We start from the raw sequence: 24610 nt of genomic DNA, 5'->3' as shown, positions 1-24610 counted from the left end.
AAGTTCCTCCATGACTGCACAGATGCAACATTCGCCTTTTAACGCTTCATTTTTTCTGTTATGTTTTACTAAATTTGAGCCAGCCATCCTTGATGTGTAAAGGACAAACAAATAAAACCAGAGGCTGCAAACAAAAACGTTTGATTTTCCATAATCGTATGTTTTAAAAACATCAATAAATATTCAAAAGCTGATCATTGCCCTGAGTGATGCTTTTTAAATTCCTGAGATAAAGTGTGTTGTAATGGGTTTGTCGCCCAATGTTGGGTTTTCGTTGCAGAACTGACCTTTCATTTATATATTTATTTATCTGTTCATTGATTATCATTTTAAAAACGTTACAAGTGTTAACAGCTCTAGAGATATGCGCCAATACACACTTATCCTCAAAAAGTTATATTTTCAGCTGCCCCCCTGCGACAGTCATAAACAGGCGATCACTGCTGAGAAAGTGACGTTCTGATCCAGAATCTCGATATTGCATTATGCTCATCCTATCTGTCTCAAAAACAAACACACTTATGGAGGTATATCCCCAGTTTTTGTTTTCTGATGGAACACCAAGGCGAGGAGGAGCAGGACTGGAGTGGCTAGAGGTGCGGGTGGAGGCACCTTCGCGGACTTGTCATGTCAAACTTTTCCACCAATAGCAGCGCACTGTTCTGCGAGCTTGAAAGGATGTGGGAGAGGCGGACCTATCCAGAGGCGCAGAAGTCTCGGAAGCCCAGCCTCCTGTTTTCAACAGATAGAAATGTAAGCCTGTCTCCAGCGCCTCCAGGAAACAGATAGAGAATTTTGTCCCTCTTGTTCATTATCGCACAAGATTTTTTTAAGAAGGTGATTCTGGACGGTGGACACGCTGGACGCGGAGCAGGATCCACGCAGGAGGCACAAACCGGAGACTGTTTTCTTCCTTTGCGGCTTTAACACGATGGGTGAGTTCAGAGTGAGACTTTTTCTCCTCGTTCTTCTAAAAAGAGATGCAGATGGTCCAACGTTTGACGGGAAAGTGGGAGAATCTGTGCAAACTTTAACGGTTTGACGTGCTCGTTTAGTCATTAATCCAGAGAAGACACAAAGACAGTGAATTGTTAGATGACAATTACGCACGAGCTTTGGCAGTGAAGCGTTTTAGCCTGTGTGAACACTCATACTGCTGTCAGTCTGTTAGTTTGTAATTTTTGGCTAAATATCACAAGGAAATTGAAGTGATTAATTGGTGTTTGTTAGCTAAAACATCGCAGAAAGCAAAGCAAAAAGAGGGACGTCATTTTGTAAATAAGGATTTTTAAAGGAGAGCTTGGATTAGGCGATGCTCTTGAAAGTGGAAAAATGCAATAAAAATGCAAACGCTGTTGATTTGCTTAATTTATTTCTTGCATTTTAAGATCGTGTGGGAATTTTATATTTATTTCAAAAGCGTGGCCATTAGTGTGTGTGTGTGTGTGTGTATGTGGGGCCTTGGGTTGTTTGTCTCATTGTTGTGCCTTGTGTATTTGTTGTTGACACCAGAGCCTGCCTTCGGTGAGGTGAACCAACTCGGTGGTGTTTTCGTAAACGGTCGGCCGCTCCCCAATGCCATCCGGCTCAGGATAGTGGAGCTGGCCCAACTTGGGATTCGACCATGTGACATCAGCAGGCAGCTGCGAGTCTCCCACGGCTGCGTGAGTAAGATCCTGGCTCGCTACAACGAGACCGGCTCCATCCTCCCGGGGGCCATCGGAGGCAGCAAGCCGCGGGTTACCACACCCACCGTGGTCAAGCACATACGGACTTACAAGCAGAGAGACCCAGGGATTTTTGCCTGGGAGATCCGGGACAGGTTACTGGCTGACGGAGTTTGCGACAAGTTCAATCTGCCCTCCGTCAGCTCCATCAGCCGGATCCTCCGGAACAAGATTGGGAATCTGTCCCAGCAGAGTCAGTATGAGTCGGGCAAGCAGGCGCCTCACCCACCGCCACAACCAACGTTACCTTATAACCACTTATACTCATACCCGACATCCAAAGTGCCTACTCCCCCCGGTATGCCCACCCTTCCTGGACACATGGCCATGCACAGGATATGGCCCTCCTCGCATTCTGTTACAGATATTCTGGGGATACGGTCCATTACAGAGCAACAAAGTAAGCATGGCTACACGAGGGCGGTCATATTTGTTTATTGTACCCACTGAATCTACTCTTTGCGTGCGAGATTGTGAATGTGTGTGTTTAAGGGGAAAGTCTTTCTTTTCCCATAAAGTTATTTATAAAAGTAACAAAAGAGGTGTTATAAACTCACAGGCCTGTGCTGGGAGAAAAGCCCTTTATATTTGAGCGGCCTGCTGATATGGATTTGAATGAGAAACAGTGAAATAAATAGCTCTTTTTTTATTTATTTATTTATTTTTTTTAGCAACAATTAAGAAGTATATGTGGAATATAAGAGGGACAGCGAATGGAAAGGCTTTAACATTAAATGCATCAAAAGAGTGAGTTTTTATTTTGCGCAAATGTGTTTTCAGCACATTGTGAAGTTCTGGCCTGTAAAGAATGGCAGCAGTTTGCATTAGGACGTGCATTTTTCTGCTGTTTAGTGTTTGACGTACAGACCGTGTGTCCCATGCTGGTATATGCCCAGATAACGCTGCTTTGTACTCAACAAAACCACAACTGTTTTGGAAACAGTGAAACAGGATCCAGCATAAATCAGTGTTAATGGCCGGCTCGGTGGTGTGAGAGGATTTTCTGAGAGCTTTGTTTACCAGTGGCAGGAGGGGAAATGTCAGTCCGACCGCTGCTGTCAGGATTCCGGCTCCTCGTGCAAAAGTTATAACTCGAGCAACTTACACAGATAAAATGTAAGGCAGATATACACGAGAAATAACGAGGCGACGTTTGTGTTTTGAAAGACTGCCTTTCTAAACAATTTATGCAATTCCAAATTATTAGCAGATGTTTGCGGCAGTTTTCTGGACGCAGCGTTTTAAAGTTCATTGAGTGCCATGCGAGCTGGTTTCCACTGAAGTTATTTTAGAATTTATGAAAAGTTAATAATGATAATGAAACGTTAGAGGGCTTAATGCCCCACTCTTAGAGTATGAGCGCCCCTTAATGTGCAAGCTACACTTGCAAAATCGTTGTGGATTAATTAAATCAAAAATAAAATACAGTTCAGTGTGTGCTATTTTCTTCAGAGTTCTCGTTGCTGTTTTTTTTAAATGGTAGGCCTAAACACTTGCAGAGTTACATAATATAATATCCATTACGGACAGAGGAGGAAGGAAGTAAATGAATTTGTTCACCACGATTTGATGGTCCCTGCCCCATCAGAGTCAGTCTCCACTCGGGCCTCATTATTCATCTGATCTTCAGAAGGATCCAAAGCATTAGGTCTTGCTTAGCTTAAAACACACTACGGCAAGCGAAAAAAGGGAGTAACTTAAATGTTTGTTAGGGTGTTCATTCAGAATCATCAATAAATAAATAAATAGATAGATAAATAAATAGAAAAACATAGGAATGTTAATTATGGAATAGAGATACGTAGGGTTTCTTTTTACTTAATCTGCAGACAACTGAAAAGTAAGTCTCGGTATCAGATGGGTGGATTAATATTTTATATCAGATTGCACAAATAACGTTTATGTTTATTTGACTCATTTGAGTTTATACACATAATATGCGTTGACATAACGCTATTTGTGCATTAAATGCCAAAATACCACGGTTTAGTCCAAAATGTCACAAAGTTTGTTTGTCTTATGCAACCTATGGATGCATGAGTAACAACGGCCTGTGCCAGCGGTTTATCCCCCCGTTCCTTAAAAAAACCTCCTTCCTGACTACCCTTTTCTTCTGTTCTCTCTGTCTCTTTTGCCCCTCCAGTTAGTGACAGTCCATCCTTTTCCAGCGCCAAACTAGAAGAATGGAGCGCTATAAACAGGAGTAATTTCCCACCAGCAAGCTCTCCGCTAGTCAATGGCATGGATAAATCGCATTTAGAACCTGAAGCAAAATACTCACAGGTAAAACGTGGACTCGTCTCATTTTTTATGGCCTCAAATTCACACTTTCAGTGGGTGGACTGTGATTCTAAGATAATCTTAATTAATTTTCTATTTTTATAATAATGTTGCTTGGAAATGTCCCCTTAATAACTTTACTGGCCCATTCTGTTGGTTATGATGCTGTACTATTTATACAGTATTTGAGCCTTTTTTTCACCTAAGTGATGCCACTTATAGGTCCTACTGCTGAGCCATCAGGACCTACAACCATTATGAATTATAAGTATGCAAATAATCCATTTATTAATAAGTTTAAGCGTTTTAAACTTAGGTCATTATGAACATTCCCAAAAATTAATTAAATCAACGCTTCACTCAGAAATGAACTGGAGCTATTTTCAAGAAAGAAGAAAAGTCATTAGTCTGTTTCGGTTTCCTGGTAAAATATTTTAGCAACTGAATTTTAATGGGATGATTTCGGTGCTGCAGTTAAGGTTTGGGCCACAAAACTACATAAAAACAACACACAATCTTCGCGTAAAAATAGTAAACAAGATATGATTTTGTCTAAAAAAAAGTATTGCAGACAAAAACTTTCACAATATCTATGACTTTGTATAAAGTCAATAAATAGATGTGGAAATGCTTAAACTAAATAATTTCAGACACCCCCCGTTTTTTTTTTTTTTTTTTTTGTTTTGTTTTGTTTTGTTTTTTTAACCTTAAGCCCAATGATTGAGCCCATATTTAGTAGGTCGTCACCTTGATTTGGACCTTCAAAACTCCTATTAGTGCTTTCTGTAAATAACCCTTAACAGGCTTATTTTTCTTATTTCAGCTCAGGCAACAAATTGAGTGTTGTGATGATGGCAGCTGTGCGCACACGCTTGTGTACCTATTTATTTTTTTCTAACTTCGACAGGACGCGTAATTATCAAAACGTTTCCATGACGCACGATTTATTTAATCAGTTTATCACAGTTATTTTTTCAGTTTTAATTTTGTCTTTTTTTTTTTTTTTTTTTTTGTAGAAAACAGTCCCGATGTGTTGGATTAAGACACTGTCTGAGCAGTTAGCCGAGAAGCTCTGCAGAAGCAAGCCATTAAACGTAGAAAATAACAATAAATTACAGTTGGTTGCATGAAAAACAAAGAATGGTGAAGTTGGGATTGTGCCTAGCCATGCCTTTGTTTGTCATTGAGATTTTATACAGGCACTAATTGAAGCCTGCTAAAATGTTAAATAGACCTACAAGTTCTGTTTGTGTCACGACGTGAAAAGGATCGTGTTCAAACATAGAAACATGCAACTCAGACGTTTTTAAAAGGGATGCGACTTTCTCATTTTGAAGCAAATATTTAGGTCAAAGTTTATGTTCCCCTAAAAGTTGACTGCCAGTACACGAATATATTGAACCATTCACATATCTTTTAACATTTCTATATATTTTTGGTCAAATATCAGCAGGCCTAAATCAAATAAATCACACGAGCTCATTCTCTAAAGTCAAAGACTGCGGGTGGAAAAATGGAGCCAGAGGACAGAGCGAGATGCTCCCAGGGGACTCTCAGGTTTTTCGCTGAAAGAAGAAGAGCATCATTAAAAACGGTTTAAGGTTAAATCATGTGTTAAGTTCCTCTTAACTCGGAGCTGATCCGATAATGTCTCGAATACGATTAAACCATTCCACAAAATATACTACACCTTTTTCTCCGTTCATTACCCAGGAAATGTATTAGTGTTTTTAATAGCTTTAAACGTTTTAATGATTAGCTATTTGGAATATAAAGAGTGAGATAAGAGCAAGACGTTTGTTTTTTCGGCTTTTAGAATTCATAATTCAATTCTGGTTTTGCTTAGAAAATGAACAGAAAAGACAAAAAATGATTATAACGTATTCATTATATTATTTTCATCATAGGCCAATTTAAATTAAGGTAATTAATATATATATATATATACAAAATTTTTTATATTACCCAAACATTAATAATTAATAATCATTTTTTCCTAATCTACAAGCTAATAACATACAAAAATATCCACCTAGAAAATACTTTGTTCTCCTGGGGTGGACAGAAATAAGAGGAAGAAAAAAAAAAATCAGGAATACCAAACAGATGATCCAGTCTGAACAGGAGCTGTGCCATAAATCCACCCTAAATAAACCTTTTGAATTTTGTTGACTTTGTGTCAGACTGGTGTTGACTGCACTGTGAGGTCATTCCTCAGGCTGTGCTTATATTGGTCATGTAAGCGTTAGACAGTGCTTTTTATTTGTGGATGATCATCTTTTCTAACTGCTTCAAAATGGGGGGAAAAGTGATTACATGTCTTTTAAGCAAAGAAGACACAGTAACCCAGCAGAGACCCACAGGTGAACATCTACATAGTAAAATAAATTAAAATCTTACTCTATAGTTTAGCTTCATAATCACAACTAATCTTACTTTAGATTATATGTTTGAATGTATTTATTTTAAAGACTCAGAAATTTATTAAAAGTCAGATTAAGAGAAAAGTACCCAGTTGCAGAAATAATTTGTAATAGTTGTAGACCACCCAGGAACAGAATTTCTGCTTCCCTGCACCAAATGTTTCAGTGAATTCCTCAAGTTAAATCTTGTCGCTGAACCAGAGAGGCGAAGCTCATTCATACCCTGAACTCTAGGCTTGTCTCAATCTCTATCATATTTCCCTTCTTCCTGCCTTTTCACTCTCAATCTATCACAACATCTGTTTTGTGGTGCCCCGAACAAGCCTGTCTTCCATCGGCCGGCATGGTATATCAATGCAACGTCCACTTTAGAGTGGGAAAACAAGGCCCATACACTGACGGACGACCATGCATGTATGGTTTTTATCTTCACCTAATATGTTCCAGCAGCACGAGAGCACATAATTGATCATCCATACTTTCATCAAAATCGGGAAAATGGGTTTTTTATGTGGTGGCTGTGAAGTTGGAATTAAGTCTGCTGTTTATAATTCAACCAATATTACTTTCACTTATCTCTGCAGCTGCTTGTGTATGAGTGTGTGTGTATGAGTGTGTGTGTCTGCTTGCATGGTGTATTTTTATGAAATCTTTGTAATTCATGTCACAGTGAAAACTTTAGAAAGTATATATTTGTTGCAGATGATGCATGCTTCATTGGCTCTGAAAAATGAAACAATGAAAATATCTGATTTCCAAAGCCAATAAATAAATAAAAAAATAAGTTGAAATAAAATAAAAATAATTAAAAAATCATGAGCTCTCCAGGCCTTCGGTGCAGATGTTCACCATCTAATCTTTTCTTTTCACCTCTTTTTGTTTTCAGACGCCGAATGGATTGCCCACAGTGAACAGCTATGTCACAGCACCCAGCATCCCTCCCTACCACCCTCCCACCCAAGTGTCACCCTACATGGGGTACAGCGCCACCACGTCGGCCTATGTGACCGGACCCACATGGCAGCCGGCCAGTGGCAGTGCTCTATCTCCCCACAGCTGTGACATCTCCACTTCTTTGGCCTTCAAGAGCATGACAGCCAGTCGTGACACCATCCACCGGGTCGCTGCATCGGTGCTGTGAAATCAGCTCCATGGACTGGTGTTGGAAAGATGGAGGGGAGTGGGGGGTCGTGTCAGAGTCAGAGATGGACAGGACAGGAGACTCCAGGTCTGTCCCAGCGTGGCTTCATTTTACTTCCATTGCCATCTTTCTATGAAGGACTCAGGGCCATGGGACCCAGATTTGTGCTGTTGAGCATGAGACGCATCCCCCTCACTCCCCTCTCAGCTAAGACCAAAGATACACAAGGAGTAAACAGTCAATACAACAAACTTGTTGTCTAAAAGAACTTGCAGGACAGGTGTTCTGAAGGACTAATGTGTGACTGCTACTCCATCCATCAACATAATTCCTCTCAGATTTTTTACTGCACACGTCCGCAAATGTCTTTGGGAAAAGTGGGGTAATGTATAACTTCATGAATCCGCTATCAAAGAAAAGGGAAAACACTTTGCATGAGTGTTTCAGGGTGCTTGTTAATTGATATAGATTTTTTTTTAATGTTTGTATGATTTTTCTTGTTAAAGATTTGATAAAAAAATGGAGCATCGTTTTTCCACTCTTTTAAAAATGTAGCCTATGCAAGAGCTCCACAGAGAAGTTTATTTATTACATTAAGGTGCGTTGAATGAAGTGCAATTAGCCTTACAGAATGCATGGAAATCTCCTCACACATTTGGAAAATAATTGGCTTGGACTTATGTTGGAGTATAGAGCATTAACAATTGACAAGTGTTGCACAATGAAATTGAATGTATCTTATTAAATTGTTTGGCTGTTATTGGTCTTCATAGAGTTTGCTGGTTGTTTGGTAAATTCACAGTACAGAAGACACATGCACCATCGCAGCCTAAACTATTTTTAAATTCTGTCACCCTTTGCTACCAGATATGCACATTTCAGAATTGTGGGTCCTTGTGATTTGTTTTACATGAATGGGAAACTGTTTTTCATGAGAAAAAAAGAAAAAATGTGCGCGCTCTCACAGCCTGTATTTTCAATTTCCATACGTCATGGATCATTAGGAAAGTCCATCAGAAATGCTGTGAGCACACAGTGTTTGCCACCACATAAAGCAGTACTTCTAAAAATCTTTTGGTCATTAAAACAGCGCAGATCGGAACATGTTCTCACCTCGTTAGGTTTAATATGGGCTGTAGTTTAGCTGAATGATAACACAATATATGGTTTAATGAAATTCTATATTTTTTAAATGACTAATTCTGAAAAAGTTGCCATATTTTTGTATAAGATATAATTTATCTTAAAGAAATCACAGATTTTACATATTTTTTTCTTTTTTGCTTTAGCAGATAAAGGTGCCTTTTGTAAATAGTAATATATTTTCCTGTTAGAATTTTAAATATTTTTAAACAGTTGAAATACACAGAATTTTTAAATTGGGTTTAGTGGAAGAAACTGTAAATAAGAGCGCCAGTCAGATGAACACAATGTGTGCCGAAGCCTCTCAGACCGGGGTGAGGGGGAGTCCACGTTCATTAAAAGAGCCACAAATTGGCTCATCAGCCTGCAGCCTCTGAGGTCATCAGACATGTGACCCAAGAGCAAACCTTCAGCAGCCAGCTAAGGGGGCCATTTGGGGCTTGTTGGGGCCAACTTAAAAAGGAAAGCACATAAGACAGCTGACAAATTTGCAAAATGACATAAAAATACTTTCTGCTTGTTTTTAGAGGACAAATGTGTGAAGTAATATATTATCTGGAAAGTCAGACAAGCCTCATCTCGCCCTGCTTTGGAAACCTGGGATTTAAACAAGCAGCATGGAGGTGCAGATTGATCACTAGATAAAGTTGCTCACCTGCTCTTTCACATTGCTGCATGTTGATTTAGCTATGGCTCCATGTTTCTATCTGTTTGGTGTTACAGCATAAACAGTCCCTTCCGTGTGACAGTGTCAACAGTCCTCCCCGTGCAGGAGCTGATTTGACTTGGAAAGCACCCTTCCCCGCATCCAGTGGTCACGGACCGTTGCTCAGGGATCGTGGTGTTTCTTTGACCGTACGTGAACCACATCACAGGACGTGATGATCATACACTGGCTGTACCAGCCAGCCATCACGGCCACCCCTTCACCATCCACCATCCATCACGAACAGCAAATCATAATTAACTCTCAGAGTGGCATGAAAGGGTTGTTACATGCTCTGTTTTTTTTTTACCTCAGCCTGCACACAACAAGGCCAAACAACTTTTCCTTTCAACTGAGCTACAAGAACTATACAGTCTTGTTAGCCTTCTCTGACTCATGCACTAACATCAGACCCTCCTAACTAGCACCAGTGTTTAAAAAACAGGAATAAAGCATTTTCTGGAAAAGAGAGAGCTTCTCAAAAGTTAGATAATTCCTGCTCTTGTACTTTAATGTTGGTCAGATTTATCGTCAAAAAGGCATAGTTTTAAAAATAGGGGCAGACACATGTTTATAATTAATTATGCTGAGTCTGACTTCAGTGTCATATGGTTATCTTTACTTCTCCACATGCAATCAGAAACAAGACAGCCATATGCAGTAACAGCAGTAACACAGAGCAGAGAATGTTGACACTGGCTAAATGTAGGACTCCATGCGTGTTTCTTCTCAATGAGCATTTTTAAAAGAAGCTGACGACAGCCAGAGTATTTTCTTAATGTTTTAAAACAACTACGTTCTGTAGGCAGGTTAGCAAAACCTCTTAAGAAGAAGAAGAAGAAGAAAGAAATTCAGGTTTGAAAATCAAAACACGTCTTCTGCCGAGCCTTTTTGTATGTTTGCATGGTCCAGTGCTTTTTTAATGTCGAGTAAATTGTGGACATTTTAATGCACATTAACCTTTAGCTGCATTTACATTTTGAGAGACAGGCAGAGCCATGCCCAGATAGCAGGCTTGTCAAAGTGGAGATGAAATATTAAAGATGGAGATGAGGAAAACCCACAAAAAGGGTGTGAAAAAAGAAGATTTTTGCTGCTGCTGATTTATGATCAGTAAGGTGTGTAGGGAATTCAGGGTGGCTGTGTTGCTTGGCTACGAGCAACACATGCGCAAGCTACAAACTGTCAGGTTTGAAACAAACATCTGCATTGAGCACTCCATTTCAAAAAGGACAGGTTAAACACTAACAATTCCACCAGTCTGCAAGCCGCAGTTGTTAGTCTGTCATCACAGGCCTCTGGGCAAAAAACCAGGAGCCGTTCAATTTGGCACTAAGAAACTCCCACATTAAGGGTGGCTGTCAAATGCCAGCGTGGCTCAGTATGAGCTGCTACCAGATGAGGTTAAGATGAGTGTCTTAGAGAGCAGCCACTACGCCTACGGCTGTGCAACAGGTGTGTGTGCGTTTGCATATTTGTGGAAGAGATAGACTGGAAAAGGGAGGGAATGTGTGCAGCCACATTTAAATTTCTTTAGCTTGTTGTTTTAGCTCGCACTAAAGCTATGCTTAGACTCCCAATACTCGCCACAGAAAGAGAAAAGACTGACACTCGTTGGGAGGGAATGTCAAAAAGGGGAAGATGGTGTGGTAAACTGAAGGAAGTTAATGTGCTTATATCAGCGGCAAGCTGAAACGTTTCCAGTAAATACAAGCATGTGACAACACAAACCTACAATTAGAGGACCAACGAGAGTGTAGCCCACCTTCAACACACAGACATACACAAACAAACCAGTGAGATCACTTTTTTTTCCCCCCTTTTATTTATTTATTATATTTTATACAAGCCAAATCATTTTCCAAACTTCTTGAAAGTGTGTTTTAACAACAATTAACTAAATGAACAACTTTTTATAAAATTTTGAAAAAATGAGGGTGTAAAATTGCACTTTATCATAAACAATATTAGTGTTAAAGAACACTGCAGTAATTTGATTACGTGCCATGATATGATCAAAACATGTAATTAAGATCAAAGATGTTCAGAAATTAAATTGTCAAATTAAAGGGAAACCCAAACTCCTGTGCACAACTACTTGATGTGACAGTTTGAGTACAGTTGTTCCCCCACGTGGAGGTAATCTGCATCTGTTCAAGTATGTAAAAATGGTTAAGTTTGGAGTGACCTAGACATTCACAAGCTGGTTTTGACTTGTCTGCAGACCTGATTTGTAGTATGCATGGACAGAATATCTCCCTGTGTATACCCAAATTCATTACAAATGTATGGAAACATCCCCCTTTTGGATACTACAATATAAGATCAACCAAATAAGCATGCATTTGGCTGCCTTTACTGTAGAAAAGCGCATCACAGCAGATCATTGCTCTGCAGGCCTTCTCACTGATCACTGTTATCCTATTAAAGCATTAATTAATTACATTCTGATGGAGGTGGTCTCCTTCAGAATAAAAATGACTTCATCCACAAGGGATGAGTAGTCATTCACTGGTTTGACCATTGGAAATCCAGTCAAGAGTGAAGCTGTTCTGGCAGTAAATGGGGGCCCAGCACCTTACTGTGACACTTAATCTTGATTTTCCCCATTAATTTGTCATCAGTTTGTATGTGCACAAGTAGACACACATTAATTCAATAGCTGTAGTGTGTGTGATAGGCAGATTTAAAAAATATGCTCCTTTATTTACAGTTTCTTTTCTTATAGGTATTGTAGATTAATGGATAATAAAGCAGCTGGAGACCATGTTTAGACTTCAAAGTCAGATTAATCTTAATTAAGTGTAAGTTTGACCATTTCCATGCAATCATAAAGGGACTGCCGTGTAAACATGACTATTCTTGGTGCTTTGTGTCATTTAAACATCAAAACAAATTAAATTGATTTTATATGTAAGTTTAAGTATTTACTGAACAGTCTACCTTAGAACTGTGAAGGAGATCTAGTCAAGTGAGTGTAAAGGTAACAAATCCACAGCTGTCACTAGATTCTGAGTCAGATTATCTGAACTCTGATTGGTGCACAGAATTATGTGACATCACCTTTTTCCATCTAAACACCACCCACTTCAAACCAGTGAGAAAACTATGGAGAAATACACGTAAAACCATCCCTTAAATGGGATTTAAAAACAAAAGAAAACAGTTTAGAAAACTTTCTGTTCATGCAGGACCAAACAAACAATAAACTCTTTGAAACATCAAGTTTACAGAGAATTTAAAACATATTCACCCGATGTACAAAAAAAAAAAAAAAACAAAAAAAAAAAAACAGGATTTTTAAAAAGTTGATATGCTGTGATGTCATGTGTGTATGCCGCTTTAAAGCCAGTGTTTGGCTTGTTTTTCTGAGCAAACACAACATGTTGGACGAGGAAGAGGACCCATATCGTCTACATGTATAAATAGCTCATTCTGACTTCATAAAAATCCAATAATTTGTATGTTCACACAATGCTACTGTTATTCAGACATACTGCATTGCAAGTCTGCTGATACACCTCCCTCTTTATGACTAGATCTTACATACTTGAACTTGAAATATTTTGCAAACAAACTGTAAGCTGTTTTAGCTTCCAACTTTAATTCCTGTGCTGGATGAATTGTTCTTAAAGAAATATTATAATATTGATTTGGTATTTTGCATTTAAATTAAAAACACTTAAGATAAACTGATTAGGTCTTATGCCACTGATCAGTTCACAATAGTGGAAATCAGGCACAATCTATAAGGCACTAATGTGGGTTTTTCTGCTGTTGTCACCAGTTTCTCTGTAGCCATCCAGTTACATATTCATAGACCAACAGCATCACTGCTCCGCCTGTAACAGAATATAAGAGAGGCACCATGAACAAGCCTTCATTCCCACAGAAGAGTTTTTTCACTTAATACAAGCTGTCATTAAGCATCATGGCATGTAAAAGCAGATTTCTATGCTTTCCTATCCCAGCAAGGAAGGTTTATTGGAAACACATGCATGACATGAATATAGTTTATACATATATCTAAACTTGTAGCAGCTGTCAAAATTATAAAGGTGCCAAAAATAATTATGTAACATTGGATGGGTTTTTGTTTTCAAGAGTATAATGCAGATTATTATTATTCTTTTTTAAAGAATTGTTTGAGCTCTAGTGGCCTGTGCATGAATGTAGCTTGACAGATGTAAAAAAGAGAAAGATGGCTTGAAGCACAGGGCCACAGATCAAGATTCAAACCCAGAAGAGATTCAGCATTTGTACATGAAGTACCTACTCAACCCGCTGAATTACTCAGCTCTGCAAAAATGCAGAAATAATAAATTTAAGAGGGATTAAATGCTTGTTTGAGCTTTATGCCAATAGAAATACAAATTAAATTTCTCACAGCTTCTGAAGCTCTGACAAGATAGATCATATGGGAGTTCCTGTGAGAGGTACAGTGTCATCAAGACAATTTCAGCATCAGTAAGAAAAAAAGAAAAAAGAAAAATTCTCTTTTTGTTGTTACCTGGTCCAAGTCTCATTATCTTGGGAACCAATCCCTTGTACAGTGCCCAGTACCTATAAGATAAAAATACAAATACAAATATTTCTAAATACAAAAAGGCAACAATAACAAACAGAATATGACAATGTTTATTCCACAATTTATGTCTGAATATTGGCTATGTTCCCCATGTTTATGTGCATCTATGCATGAAGTGATGTTTAATGTTTAAGTATGGTACGCTTTCAATCCATCCATCAGAATTAGAAAGAAAAATATTGCACTTTTTGCTCCACTTCATTATGAACTCAAATAATGTGTGAATTATTAAAACAAATACATTGTAGTGCAGTTACAGGTTAAAAGTCTAGAAGGCTGCCAAGTATCTATAATCAGCCTTGCTTTTACTATCTGTAAATGGTCAAGTTACAATTCAGTTCTATTATATACAGTCTTCTGAAAATGACTTTCATGCATAAAAAATAGTTTATGATGTTTATATTTTTTACTTTTTTTTTAACCAATAGTGTGCACGTTTGTTGAATTGTGACTGCACTGTGTGCTTGTGAATGCACGAATGAATGTGAATGCCAGTGCTTTCCAAGCTGTCTGTCTAACTGCATGTCTGTCACCTCGTCAGGGTCTAACGGCCAGCACTGACGAGTACCTGCCTCTTAATGCATTCAAGGTGATCAGTGGCTGCCTGCCTCTGCCTCGTGCTCCCTGTACGGCTCCCTGCCCCCGCCACTGATGGCGTTAATAAGGCTCGACCCACTTCCTCCCTGGCCCTCTGTCTGATTAGATTGACCCGTGGAGCGCCGCGCGGCTCGTTAGGGTCTGCTTAACGATGTCTCCCATGGGGACCACTAATTAGCTGGGACTGTGTTGTGTTAGTGAAGGGGACTGGATGTGGCGGAGGGGGCACACTTCGTGCACCCCTGCAACGACAACATTTCAGTGCTGTTCTTGCTGCAACCCCCAACTACAAACCAACAACATCCACTAACTACAAACATCTCGCAGGGTCTTGTGTTGTGGAGCTGCATGGGGGAAAGTAGAAAAGCCTGGGGCCATTGCTAACATAACATACATCTTTCCTTGAAGCTTCCATTTGGAGCCGTCACTTTCTGAGGCTTGAAAATATGTCAACAGTTAGTACAGAAGCAACAGACTGCAGAAATGTATGATTACACTGGTGGGGAGTGCAACCCAGTACTTAACAGAATTATTTACGTTCCATTCATGAAATCACAGCTTTGCACCAAGCTATTCATGCATTTCCCTTGTAGTTAGTGTAGAAAACTCACATAACACAATAGAAGGCTGCTATCTTGACTGAGAGCTGGTTTGGCATGTAATAGACTATCAATTGCTTGCAAAACAGGAAAAGATGTTCATTCATTCTTGGATTAACTTGTGACAGTGTTTCAAAGATGATGCCCCCCTTGTTCATACCCCTCTTCACGGTACACCAGTGCCATGGTCTGGAAGCAGGTGCGGTACTTGATCTCTCCCGGCACTGGCTGGGGACCTTGGATGCGGCTCTTGGCTACGTCGAAGGGAATATTCACACAGGAAGAGATGGTCCCAGACAGCAGGCCAATTGTAAACTTCCTCAGAAACTCTAACACAGGGTCCTGCAAAGAAGATTAAAATAAAGAAAATAAAGAATTTTAGTGTCAAAGTTGCTGGCAACACAGATCAATGATCAATAAGGAAAGAAGCCACAGTAAGTTGACAAAGTCAATAGTAAGAAACCATGTGAACATGTACATCAGTGAAAGTGAAGGAGAGCATGAGCGGACCGGAGCATATGATTGCAAAGCTGCCATGAAAGCTGTGATCATTTTATGGTAGCGGGGGGCAGATTAGTGCTTCCTGACTGTGGTGCAGTGCTCTGATTGGCTGAGCATAAGCACATGTTCTTTGGGGTGCCAAGATGCAGGATTTATAAACAGGGTTCATGCAGGCAGACTGGGGAGGCATATGGGGACAATTTGGATAATTGGGCTGTGGCTCAGTACAGGGGTATTACTGTACCAAAGAAGCCCAGACTCAGAAAGCTCTGACAGCTAATTGGCCAGGATATTTTTACAAATGACAGCAGCCTCTCTGGTCCAGGCCTTTCTCAAGTGGCTGGACACCCTGAGAGCCATGGTAAATCAACAGCTAATCCCAGTTCTTTTTTTTTCAAAAAGGATGCAGAGATAGTGGATTGGGGGTGGGGGGGTTTGGAGGGTATAGTCACGGCCTAAGTACACCCATCAACCCACTTCCTAACAGCCTTAAGCAAACATATCCTCACACATTCACTTGTGAATGATTGCAGTGTGCTATCTGCCGCCTATGTATTATTCAAATATCCATACAAGGGAAGCCTGGGCTCGGCAGGCTGAATTTGACTACTGACATGATTGAGTTGTAAGCTCATTGCTCATGTTGCTGACAAAAGTGCTTTGGAGAAATGCCACTATCATCTAAGCCTGCAAGTTGTCAGCTGCTGCAGATTTTTTTGCTTTACTGCCTCAACAATGGCAGTTGTTGGAAAACTCTAACAGGATCATTCCAATGTACACACTGATGGATAACTCCCAAAAGCAATGCCCACAATATAAGAGGGGAGCTATTTGAGTCATCCGGCCACATAATTATCATTCACGGAGGATGACCACTTGGTTCAATGAACATCACGTGCCAGTGGAAAAATGTTGAAAATATAGCAGAGCCTGGCCTCCTACTGTAACCTCCTCTTGAAAATAGTAATGTTGTCTGCTTCCAATTAGTTAATTGGAGTCAATCTAATGCTCCAGTTTGTACATGTGGAACAGGCGTATGGTAACGTTTCCATTAAACAAAATTAACTTTTGTTTGGGCCATCAGGCACTGCCGGATGTGTAATCTGAAACTTTGAGGATGTTATGAAGAGCAAACAGACGAGGTATTAGCGGAGCTGATCTTAGAAGCTCCTCTCTGATTTTTGCTTCCTCCTTCCCATGTAACTAATCATACTATTAAATACTTGTTATTCTCCTCTAGCAATGTGGCCAGGACATGAGTATCAGACATCCTGAGCTCAGCCAAAACTGAGAGTCAAGGTTAGTAGCACTAAAGTGAAGCTAAAGGGGTGTGTCTGTCACTCAGGTGAAATCTGAAACAGGTCAGAAAGTAACCTCAGGCTTTTAACACAAATATTACCGGGCTGGTAGGAATAGCATCCTTGACATTGAAGTAAAAGCCAAAGTAGATCATGTTGAAAACTCCATGGCGTCCCAGTGTTGATGTTAATCCTTTATTCAGGCCCCTCAGTCCAAAGCCGTCTGACTTGATTATGTGTCTTGCTTGGGCAAAAGCAGAGGGTTGCTGCAATGGAAAGTATTTAAAAAGACTTGTCAAAGGGCTACGAGAGAAATGTGCACATCCACCAGCAGTATACATGTTAAGACAGTGTTTTATTTTAGTCAACCTCTTTAAAGGAATCTCTGTTGGCCTGGAGACTGACTTTAACCACTTCGAACGGATTGACGACAAGAGCCTCGGTCAAGCCTGAGCCAAGCCCTGCTGCAGACAGTGCCTGGAGGAGAGATGGACCCAATTTAGGACTGAAAATGTTGAGACAATATTTAGTTAGAGACACAGCAGAAAAAAGAATCTGATTGCAGACAAAACAAGAAACAACATGTCCTGGTTGTAGGCCTGAATAGTGAATTTTGTTATTTTCAGAGCTTGTTTCTCGACTCTTCTGTATAGAGAAAAATGTATATTTGTCTCTGTCACAGCCAGCATTGTTGTTGCCTGACGAATGCTTAACGACACACAAGACACCTGAGTTTGTTATCATTGACAAAATGTTAGACGACACAAAGGAGAAAAAGGAAGATGAATGAAAGGAAGAAGGAAAGAAAATTCAAGGAAGTTTAAAAAACTTTATCTGCAATCATGAGTGCAACTATTACAAATGTGTATATCTGACATTTAATTATAGGCGAAAGTTGTATCACCTCATATACTTGCACTAGGCTGTATATTTCTGCATGTACATTTGTGTGTTTGCACATGTGCGTGTATGCGTGCTCAGAGAGAAGCGTAATGGGAACATGTCGAGAACGTGTCTATAGCTCATTACTCTTCCTCTGTCTTTATCCTGCTGTCAAAGCCCCAGGACCCATCCTCTCAGACATGCCTCACGATGTTTACACAACCAGGCAGCCACGTTTTAATTCCTTATTTGTATTATTACTGTGTGTGTCCCCATTAATCAGAGTGAAGGCATTCAGCTGTGCTACACTGAATAGGAGAGAGAGAGACATAGAGAGAGAGAGAGAGAGAGCAATTCAGAGCCAGTCTATAATTCAGTTTCACTAATGATCTGATGAGATTACAGTACTTGATATGCGTAGGCCTCTTGGGGGATATGGAGTTGGAAGCTCTCAAAAAAGAGGAAGGACAGGAAGAAGACAGCGAGAAGGAGGTGTAGGAGGAGGGGGAAGAGAGCATGATGGATGGCATAGGTAAACATTTCTCCACCAATGGCTGCAAAAACAAGTCAAGGATATTCGTTTTGCTGAGGCAGCTTTGACACGGACTCAAAGCTAAGCCATTCATCACGGCTGACACTGAGCTGCCACCTGAATAGGTGGTGCGAGGCGACCACACCCCAGCAGCACAAATCTGTCCGGCTTAAAACTGACTGAACCTAGAAAACAGAGAACTGATTATTCAAAAAGTATAAAACTACTTTCCTATTAATGGGCTGTGGTGTAACCAGTCTCTAAAATTACACAACCACCATGCAAACATGCTGAGTAGTATGCTAATAAAGACGGTGTCAGGTTCGGATTTTTTTTTTGGCTTTACTTCAGGAAGAGAATAAGACAATGCCTATGGTGCTGTTAGTAATTCACTTTGACTCTAAAAAAATGTGTGGGGGTGTTTGTATCCTCACTGGAGCGAATCACACCTTTTGACTGTGGTGTGGGTAGAAACACAAATGGGATTAAAACCAGAGAGACAACACAGAATAAACAAATGTCTAAAAAAAACTGAAGAATTTTGGAACAGATCCAGATTTCTGACATTTTGTCTGAATGCAGTTTAAATGGCATAATGACACCAGATTAATACTTGAATGATTGACAACTTGTCAGAGGCTGTATGGATTCCGAGCATGTCAGAAATTATGAAGTGCCATTTGTTTGACTGTAGTTCATAGCTACGCAGTCTAATCTCCTACATGGTTTGAGTCTTTATTCAGAAACACATGCTCAGCAGCTAATTTAATAGGTACTACCCATGTATATACCATTACAAACTGCTAATCAGTCAATCACGTGGCAACTTGGTGCCGAGTATTGTAGCTGACCATGTCCATCCCTTTGTGACCACAGTGTGCTATCTTCTGATTGCTACTTCCAGTAGGATAATGCACACTGTAGGATAATCCCAAACTGGTTTCTTGAACATGACAATGAGTTCACTGTACTCCAAAGGCCTCCACAGTCACCACATCTCAACTGAAAAGAGCAGCTTTGGGATTAGGTGGAATGGGAGATTATCATCATAGTTATGTAGCTGATAAATCTGCAGTAACTGTGTGGTGCTATCATGTCAATATGGAACACAATCTCTGAGGAATGTTTCCAACACCTTGCAGATTATATACCATGAAGAACTAAGATAGTTCAAATGGTAAGAGTGGGTCCAACCCAGAATTAGCAAAGTATACCTAATAAATTGTCTGGTAAGTGTAAGCTTGGATTAGTAGTTAATGTCTGGCAAAAACTGTGGTCTTGACCAAGTTTAGCTGCAGACAGAGCACATTGCTGTCATCAGGCTGCCCTTTTGTTTTCTTCTACTTCTATTCACTTTAGATAAGGTTATGTTTTTTTTTCTTCTTTTGCAAGCAATGATTACTGCAAGTGAAAATGGACAAACCCAACAAGGTTTTCTGGTTTGTGTTTATTTGCAGCACGACCATGAAGGCTGCACGTTTGGGCAAACAAACAATGCATATAATAGATAAAATGCAGCATCTGCCCAGCTTTAAGTCAACACTTTAATGACATAGGTGGCTCATTTCCAAAAACCCAATGCACTGTAACAAAGGTCCAAAAAAAAAACAAACAAAAGCAACTGGCTTGATAGTAACACCAGATTGCACTTTCCAACATCTGTATTTGAAGCATTTGTTAATATGCTGTTAATCTTCACACAATGTTATCCATTAAAATTACAAAACCAAACCATTGCCACTGTAATAAAATAGACTTATGAAACGCTGCCGGTTCCACTGGATTAAGATGGAGTGGCATCCTACAAACTTCTGAAAAACCTCTTTCATGGCTGTTCTGTTGAGGTGCATATATGTTTTAATGGTTCAAGCGGACACAAACACACAGGTGATGATCAGCTGACACCTTAACTCACACAGACAAATAACTTTGTACAACTAATTTCTGAGAAGAATTAAAACATAACCTTCAGGTGTACACTCATAAGTAAGTCAACTGGATTTAGAATCACACTGGCACAATCACAGAAATGACATAGATATATATATTACATATTACATATATATATACATAGATAGCATATATAAGAGTATCTTTCATCGTTTTTTACTGGCTGTTATTTACTTTCATTAGATATGAATGAAACTCCTGACATTTTGGTGTGTCTGTTACTCATCAAGGGTTTTACATTTAACAAAAAACGCTTTTCCAGAGTTTTGTCATATAATCAAGTCTTAAAATATTTCTTTTTATCCTGACCAGTCTAAGAGGGTGTTGTGCTTGTGTAGTGTTTGTCAGTGATATTAAACTCTGGCAAACCAGTTAAAATAAACTCACAAAACAGCATCAATGGATCAATGTGCAAGGGTTATGTTTAGCAGGTAAGTAGCCACATCAAGAAATGCCCTCATGTGTTCCTGACACTTAGACCAGCTCTAAAAACGTAAAGTTAGCAGGAACATTTACATTTCTGTGAATTAATTTTGCTAGTATTTACCCTTGTTTTCAAAAGCTTTTGGCAGGTGCGTGGCCATTTTTGCCGTAACCTACTTTCTGGTCTTCTGTTTGTGTGTGTTTATCTTTTTCAAGTATATTCCATGTATTCAGGTGTTTCTGTGGGTGGCTTACCACACCCGAGGACAAAGGGGTCAAATTCAGCAACTTCTTGTACTGCTCGAAGGTGAAAAACTGCAAAGGAAAGATCAAGATGAATGAACTGCCAGAAAGTCTCAGAGCTTTCACTGATTGACACCTCTGCACATTTGCACACGCACATACACATGAAGACACACATTATATCTGCTTTAAAAGTACCTACAAGGAAAGACGAAAACAGAAACTGCATCTACTCAACTTGCGCATGAACACTATACTTTGAATTTTATGTCTGCGTGAGAATTTCTAATGCAGAGTCTCACAAGCAGATGGTTCCACTGATTTGTTTATCTGAGCTAAATGCTGGCAGAGGAAGTTTTATTTGAGCTTTAATTTGCTTTAATTCTTTGCTCCAGAAAATTCTCACCATCAGCATGCTTTGTTCGTTGTATGAGCGATTACCCCATCTTCTCAGTGTGAGTGCTTATTTTTAAAGTTCACTTAGTCTGCAGCATATCATTACAGAGCAGCTCAGTGCCAAGCATTACCCCCACTCCCCCCTACCTTTCCACCCATCCTCATCTCTTATATCCACCACATGTCAATGCGAAGCAAGCAATACTAAGCCTTCTTGCGAATATCAAAAGATGACGCTTATGGGATGGCTTGCTTTAAATGCTTGTAAGTCAATATTTGGTTGGCCAGGAGAGCAAACAGGAGCGGCTGAGGAGGCAGACATTGTGGAAGGCGTTGTGTGTTTAATCAACATATGCGTACCATGTTAGAGCAACTGCAGTTTGAGTGTTTTCATATGGCAGTGGAGCAGTGCACAATTAAACCAGATCCTTAGCATTGAATGACACCTCAAGAAGCTGTTTGGCTTTCTACAGGCAAGAATGCACATCCTTTATCCCACCTTAACTGCCCTCTTTGGGGTCTCTGCCAGAATCGGAGGAAGGATTCCTTTGTAAAAACCAAAGATTCTGTAGAGAGAGGAAACAAAACAAAATTAAACTAATCAAATGAAAAGCACTTTATTTATCCCAGAGGGAACTTACAAAGTGGTCATGTAGTAAAAGCTATTTTTTAACTTGAGTTAATCACTGGATTATAATCATATCTGGATGGCATAAAAAGTCTGTAAACACAAGAATCTAACATGATTTGCACTTCAAAACCATGCACACCAGCTCTGCACTTATTTTACTTTTAGATTAACGATGTCAGGTAATCTACGCTACGTTAGACTAATGCAAATCTACAGTAGACACACTCACTCTGCTCACTGATTTTCTGTACAGGAATGAATAAAAGACAATGTCCTCCAGGGGTCATTTCACAACAAGAAAGGTTCAGAACGCTTGTGAGAGTTTTGAGCAGTGGTTCTAACTTCATTGACAAAGATTTGATGTCATTTTTCTTTCATACAATAGAAATTCAGATACGAAACACAATGACTATTGAAGTATCCCTTTGATAAAGAGGTATAGCTGCTGGATAATTTGGATGTAAAGAGCTTCTCCAACTGAGGGAAAATGTAGAACTGTACTTCCATTTTATCAGATGACTTACAAGAAGCAGTCAAATGAAGATGATGATAAATGAAGATAAAGGTCAAAACTGTAAGCTGCATTCTGACATTTACACTCTGTAATTGGTTTGCATTAGACTGCAGTTGTTAAATTGATGTTTCGTTACCTCAAGTGATTAGATAAGTTCAAGCTTGGATTAATGTCACTACTGTGAATGATACTGCATTCAAGCAAAAAACTTTAATTTGATACATTTATTTTGATAGACAACATTGACATTCTACATTTGGACTTCAATAAATGGATGAATTCCAATTTCAAGTAAATAATTTTTAATGATTTCATGGTAAAATTGAGAATTTGTGTATACAACTCTGATGTTTGCTCATAGAAAACCATTTTTATGGAAGACCATGTAAGATTGCGAAGGCAACAAAGACGAAGGTAGAACATGTAAATAATAAGTGAAGGTACTCTTCACTCACTGTGCAGAAGGTCTGTTTAAAACACTGTGTCCAGGAAGGACCTTTCTGATGTCCCTGTGTCTCTGAATTGTCTGAATTCTTAGACAAAAGCATGCATTTATATTGAGACCTTGAGCTTTCCTGGCAAGGTTTCAATCAAAGGTTTCCATCCAAGAGGAAATGTCAGGCCAATTTGTCTGTGTTTTAGATTTTGTGCTTTCCTCTGCCACCGTCTGATAACAACAGTTTCTACATTACACTTCCTCAAATTCCCAGGAATACCCACCCCAACTGAAAGATGTTGCCTGAGGCAAACTGGATACTGCTGGTAGAAAAAAAAAACCTCAATAATAGCACAAATTCAAATCTGGCCAACAAATCATTGTGGTTATTTTCTCATATTTCTACTCCTGTTCGTCAGGTTTGAGCCACAGAAGACGGAAAATTACTTGCTAGTCTAGTCTAGTCCCAACAAGGAAACAGAAAGTATATAGTTGCATTTTGGCAACATTTCTCCCAAGATATACTTTCAAACCACAAACCCAAGTAAACATCTTATACAGGTATATGATGAGGAAATGATTTAAAAGCGCTCGTCAGAATATGAAATACTGAATATTTCAAAAGAGGGTAACTGTACAATTTAGTCAACTGGTAATTTGCTTTTGCCTGCCATAATTTAAAGTTTACATGGAGCCAGAAAAAATAATAAAATTGTACAGTGAGCTATACATGTCGAGATGTGTGTCTACAAAGAAGACAGACTGTTTTGAAAGGAATCAATTTAATGAATTCATGAATTAAATGGGAAGCTGGTTGAACTGTTTTTTATATTCACTCACTGTTTACACAAATAAGCTGTTCAGAAGTCTTTAAAATCCTGCATATTGATTCATTTGTAAAAATGATTTCTTTACTCGTGATCAGCTACGGAGACTATGTCAAAAAGCCATATATGGTTATTTACTCTACACAAATGCCTGAGCAGTTTGTAACATGCATGAGGGAGATTGTAGTATGCTTTGTTTTGCAAAGAGAGCACAAAGGGTGTTTCGTATACATTTAGAAGTGCACACACATGCATTTCCCACAGCCTTCGATTTAGTGAAAACATGGGTAGAATAGTCCATTTGTTTGAACTTGAATGGTTTACAAGCTGACAATGTCAGACAAGTTGACCATCAAAGAAAATGATACAGGTACTGGACTGATTTAAATATTTTCTATGTAAACATTACAATTGAACTTTCTCTTACAAGTTGCATTTTGCCTTTTGGTTGTCGAACTTTATCATAAATGGCCCAAGACTTATCCCAGAAAACCTCTTATACTACCGAGTCATTACCTTTGTGTTGTTTTAAGCAGTCACTATCAACAGTTTAATGTGTGTGCGCACTGCTCTCACTGCACTGCGTACTTCAAAAGACAATTTATGAATCCAACACAAGCAGCAGATTAGAAGTACTTTAATAGTAGTTACACACTATATGGAATATTACTGACAGGAAAATATGTAAACATGCAAACAAAAAGCAGATGGCCCTAATCATTGTATCATTGTATGAACAGTCAACAAAGTTGTTGCTATGGATTTTTTTTTCC

The 24610-nt window shown here is 39.2% G+C and overlaps 2 protein-coding genes across 3 annotated transcripts in view; one reads left to right on the top strand and one right to left on the bottom strand.

Moving 5' to 3' along the window:
- Nucleotides 1-760: 760 nt before the first annotated feature.
- On the top strand, nucleotides 761-12681 carry pax9 (paired box 9). Its single transcript, XM_041971575.1, has 4 exons — nucleotides 761-935; nucleotides 1513-2127; nucleotides 3871-4010; nucleotides 7317-12681. The coding sequence occupies exons 1-4, from the start codon at nucleotides 932-934 to the stop codon at nucleotides 7569-7571; spliced, it is 1014 nt and encodes a 337-aa protein (XP_041827509.1). The 5' UTR covers nucleotides 761-931; the 3' UTR covers nucleotides 7572-12681.
- Nucleotides 12682-12707: 26 nt separating this feature from the next.
- slc25a21 (solute carrier family 25 member 21) overlaps nucleotides 12708-24610 on the bottom strand; it is a 90225-nt gene continuing 78322 nt past the window's right edge. For both annotated transcript variants that reach the window (XM_041971576.1, XM_041971577.1), the window contains 7 exons: nucleotides 21929-21995; nucleotides 21046-21105; nucleotides 17373-17480; nucleotides 17105-17269; nucleotides 15365-15546; nucleotides 13931-13983; nucleotides 12708-13262 (listed from right to left, as the gene is read on the bottom strand). In XM_041971576.1, the coding sequence (XP_041827510.1) occupies nucleotides 13201-13262; nucleotides 13931-13983; nucleotides 15365-15546; nucleotides 17105-17269; nucleotides 17373-17480; nucleotides 21046-21105; nucleotides 21929-21995 (697 nt within the window). In that variant the 3' untranslated portion in view covers nucleotides 12708-13200. The remainder of the gene's footprint in view (nucleotides 13263-13930; nucleotides 13984-15364; nucleotides 15547-17104; nucleotides 17270-17372; nucleotides 17481-21045; nucleotides 21106-21928; nucleotides 21996-24610) is intronic.

Source organism: Melanotaenia boesemani, chromosome 20 (assembly GCF_017639745.1).
Source record: "Melanotaenia boesemani isolate fMelBoe1 chromosome 20, fMelBoe1.pri, whole genome shotgun sequence".
In the NCBI taxonomy this organism is placed as follows: Eukaryota; Metazoa; Chordata; class Actinopteri; order Atheriniformes; family Melanotaeniidae; genus Melanotaenia; species Melanotaenia boesemani.
The sequence above is the reverse complement of the archived record's forward strand: the minus strand, read 5'-3'. Positions and strand labels throughout refer to the sequence as shown.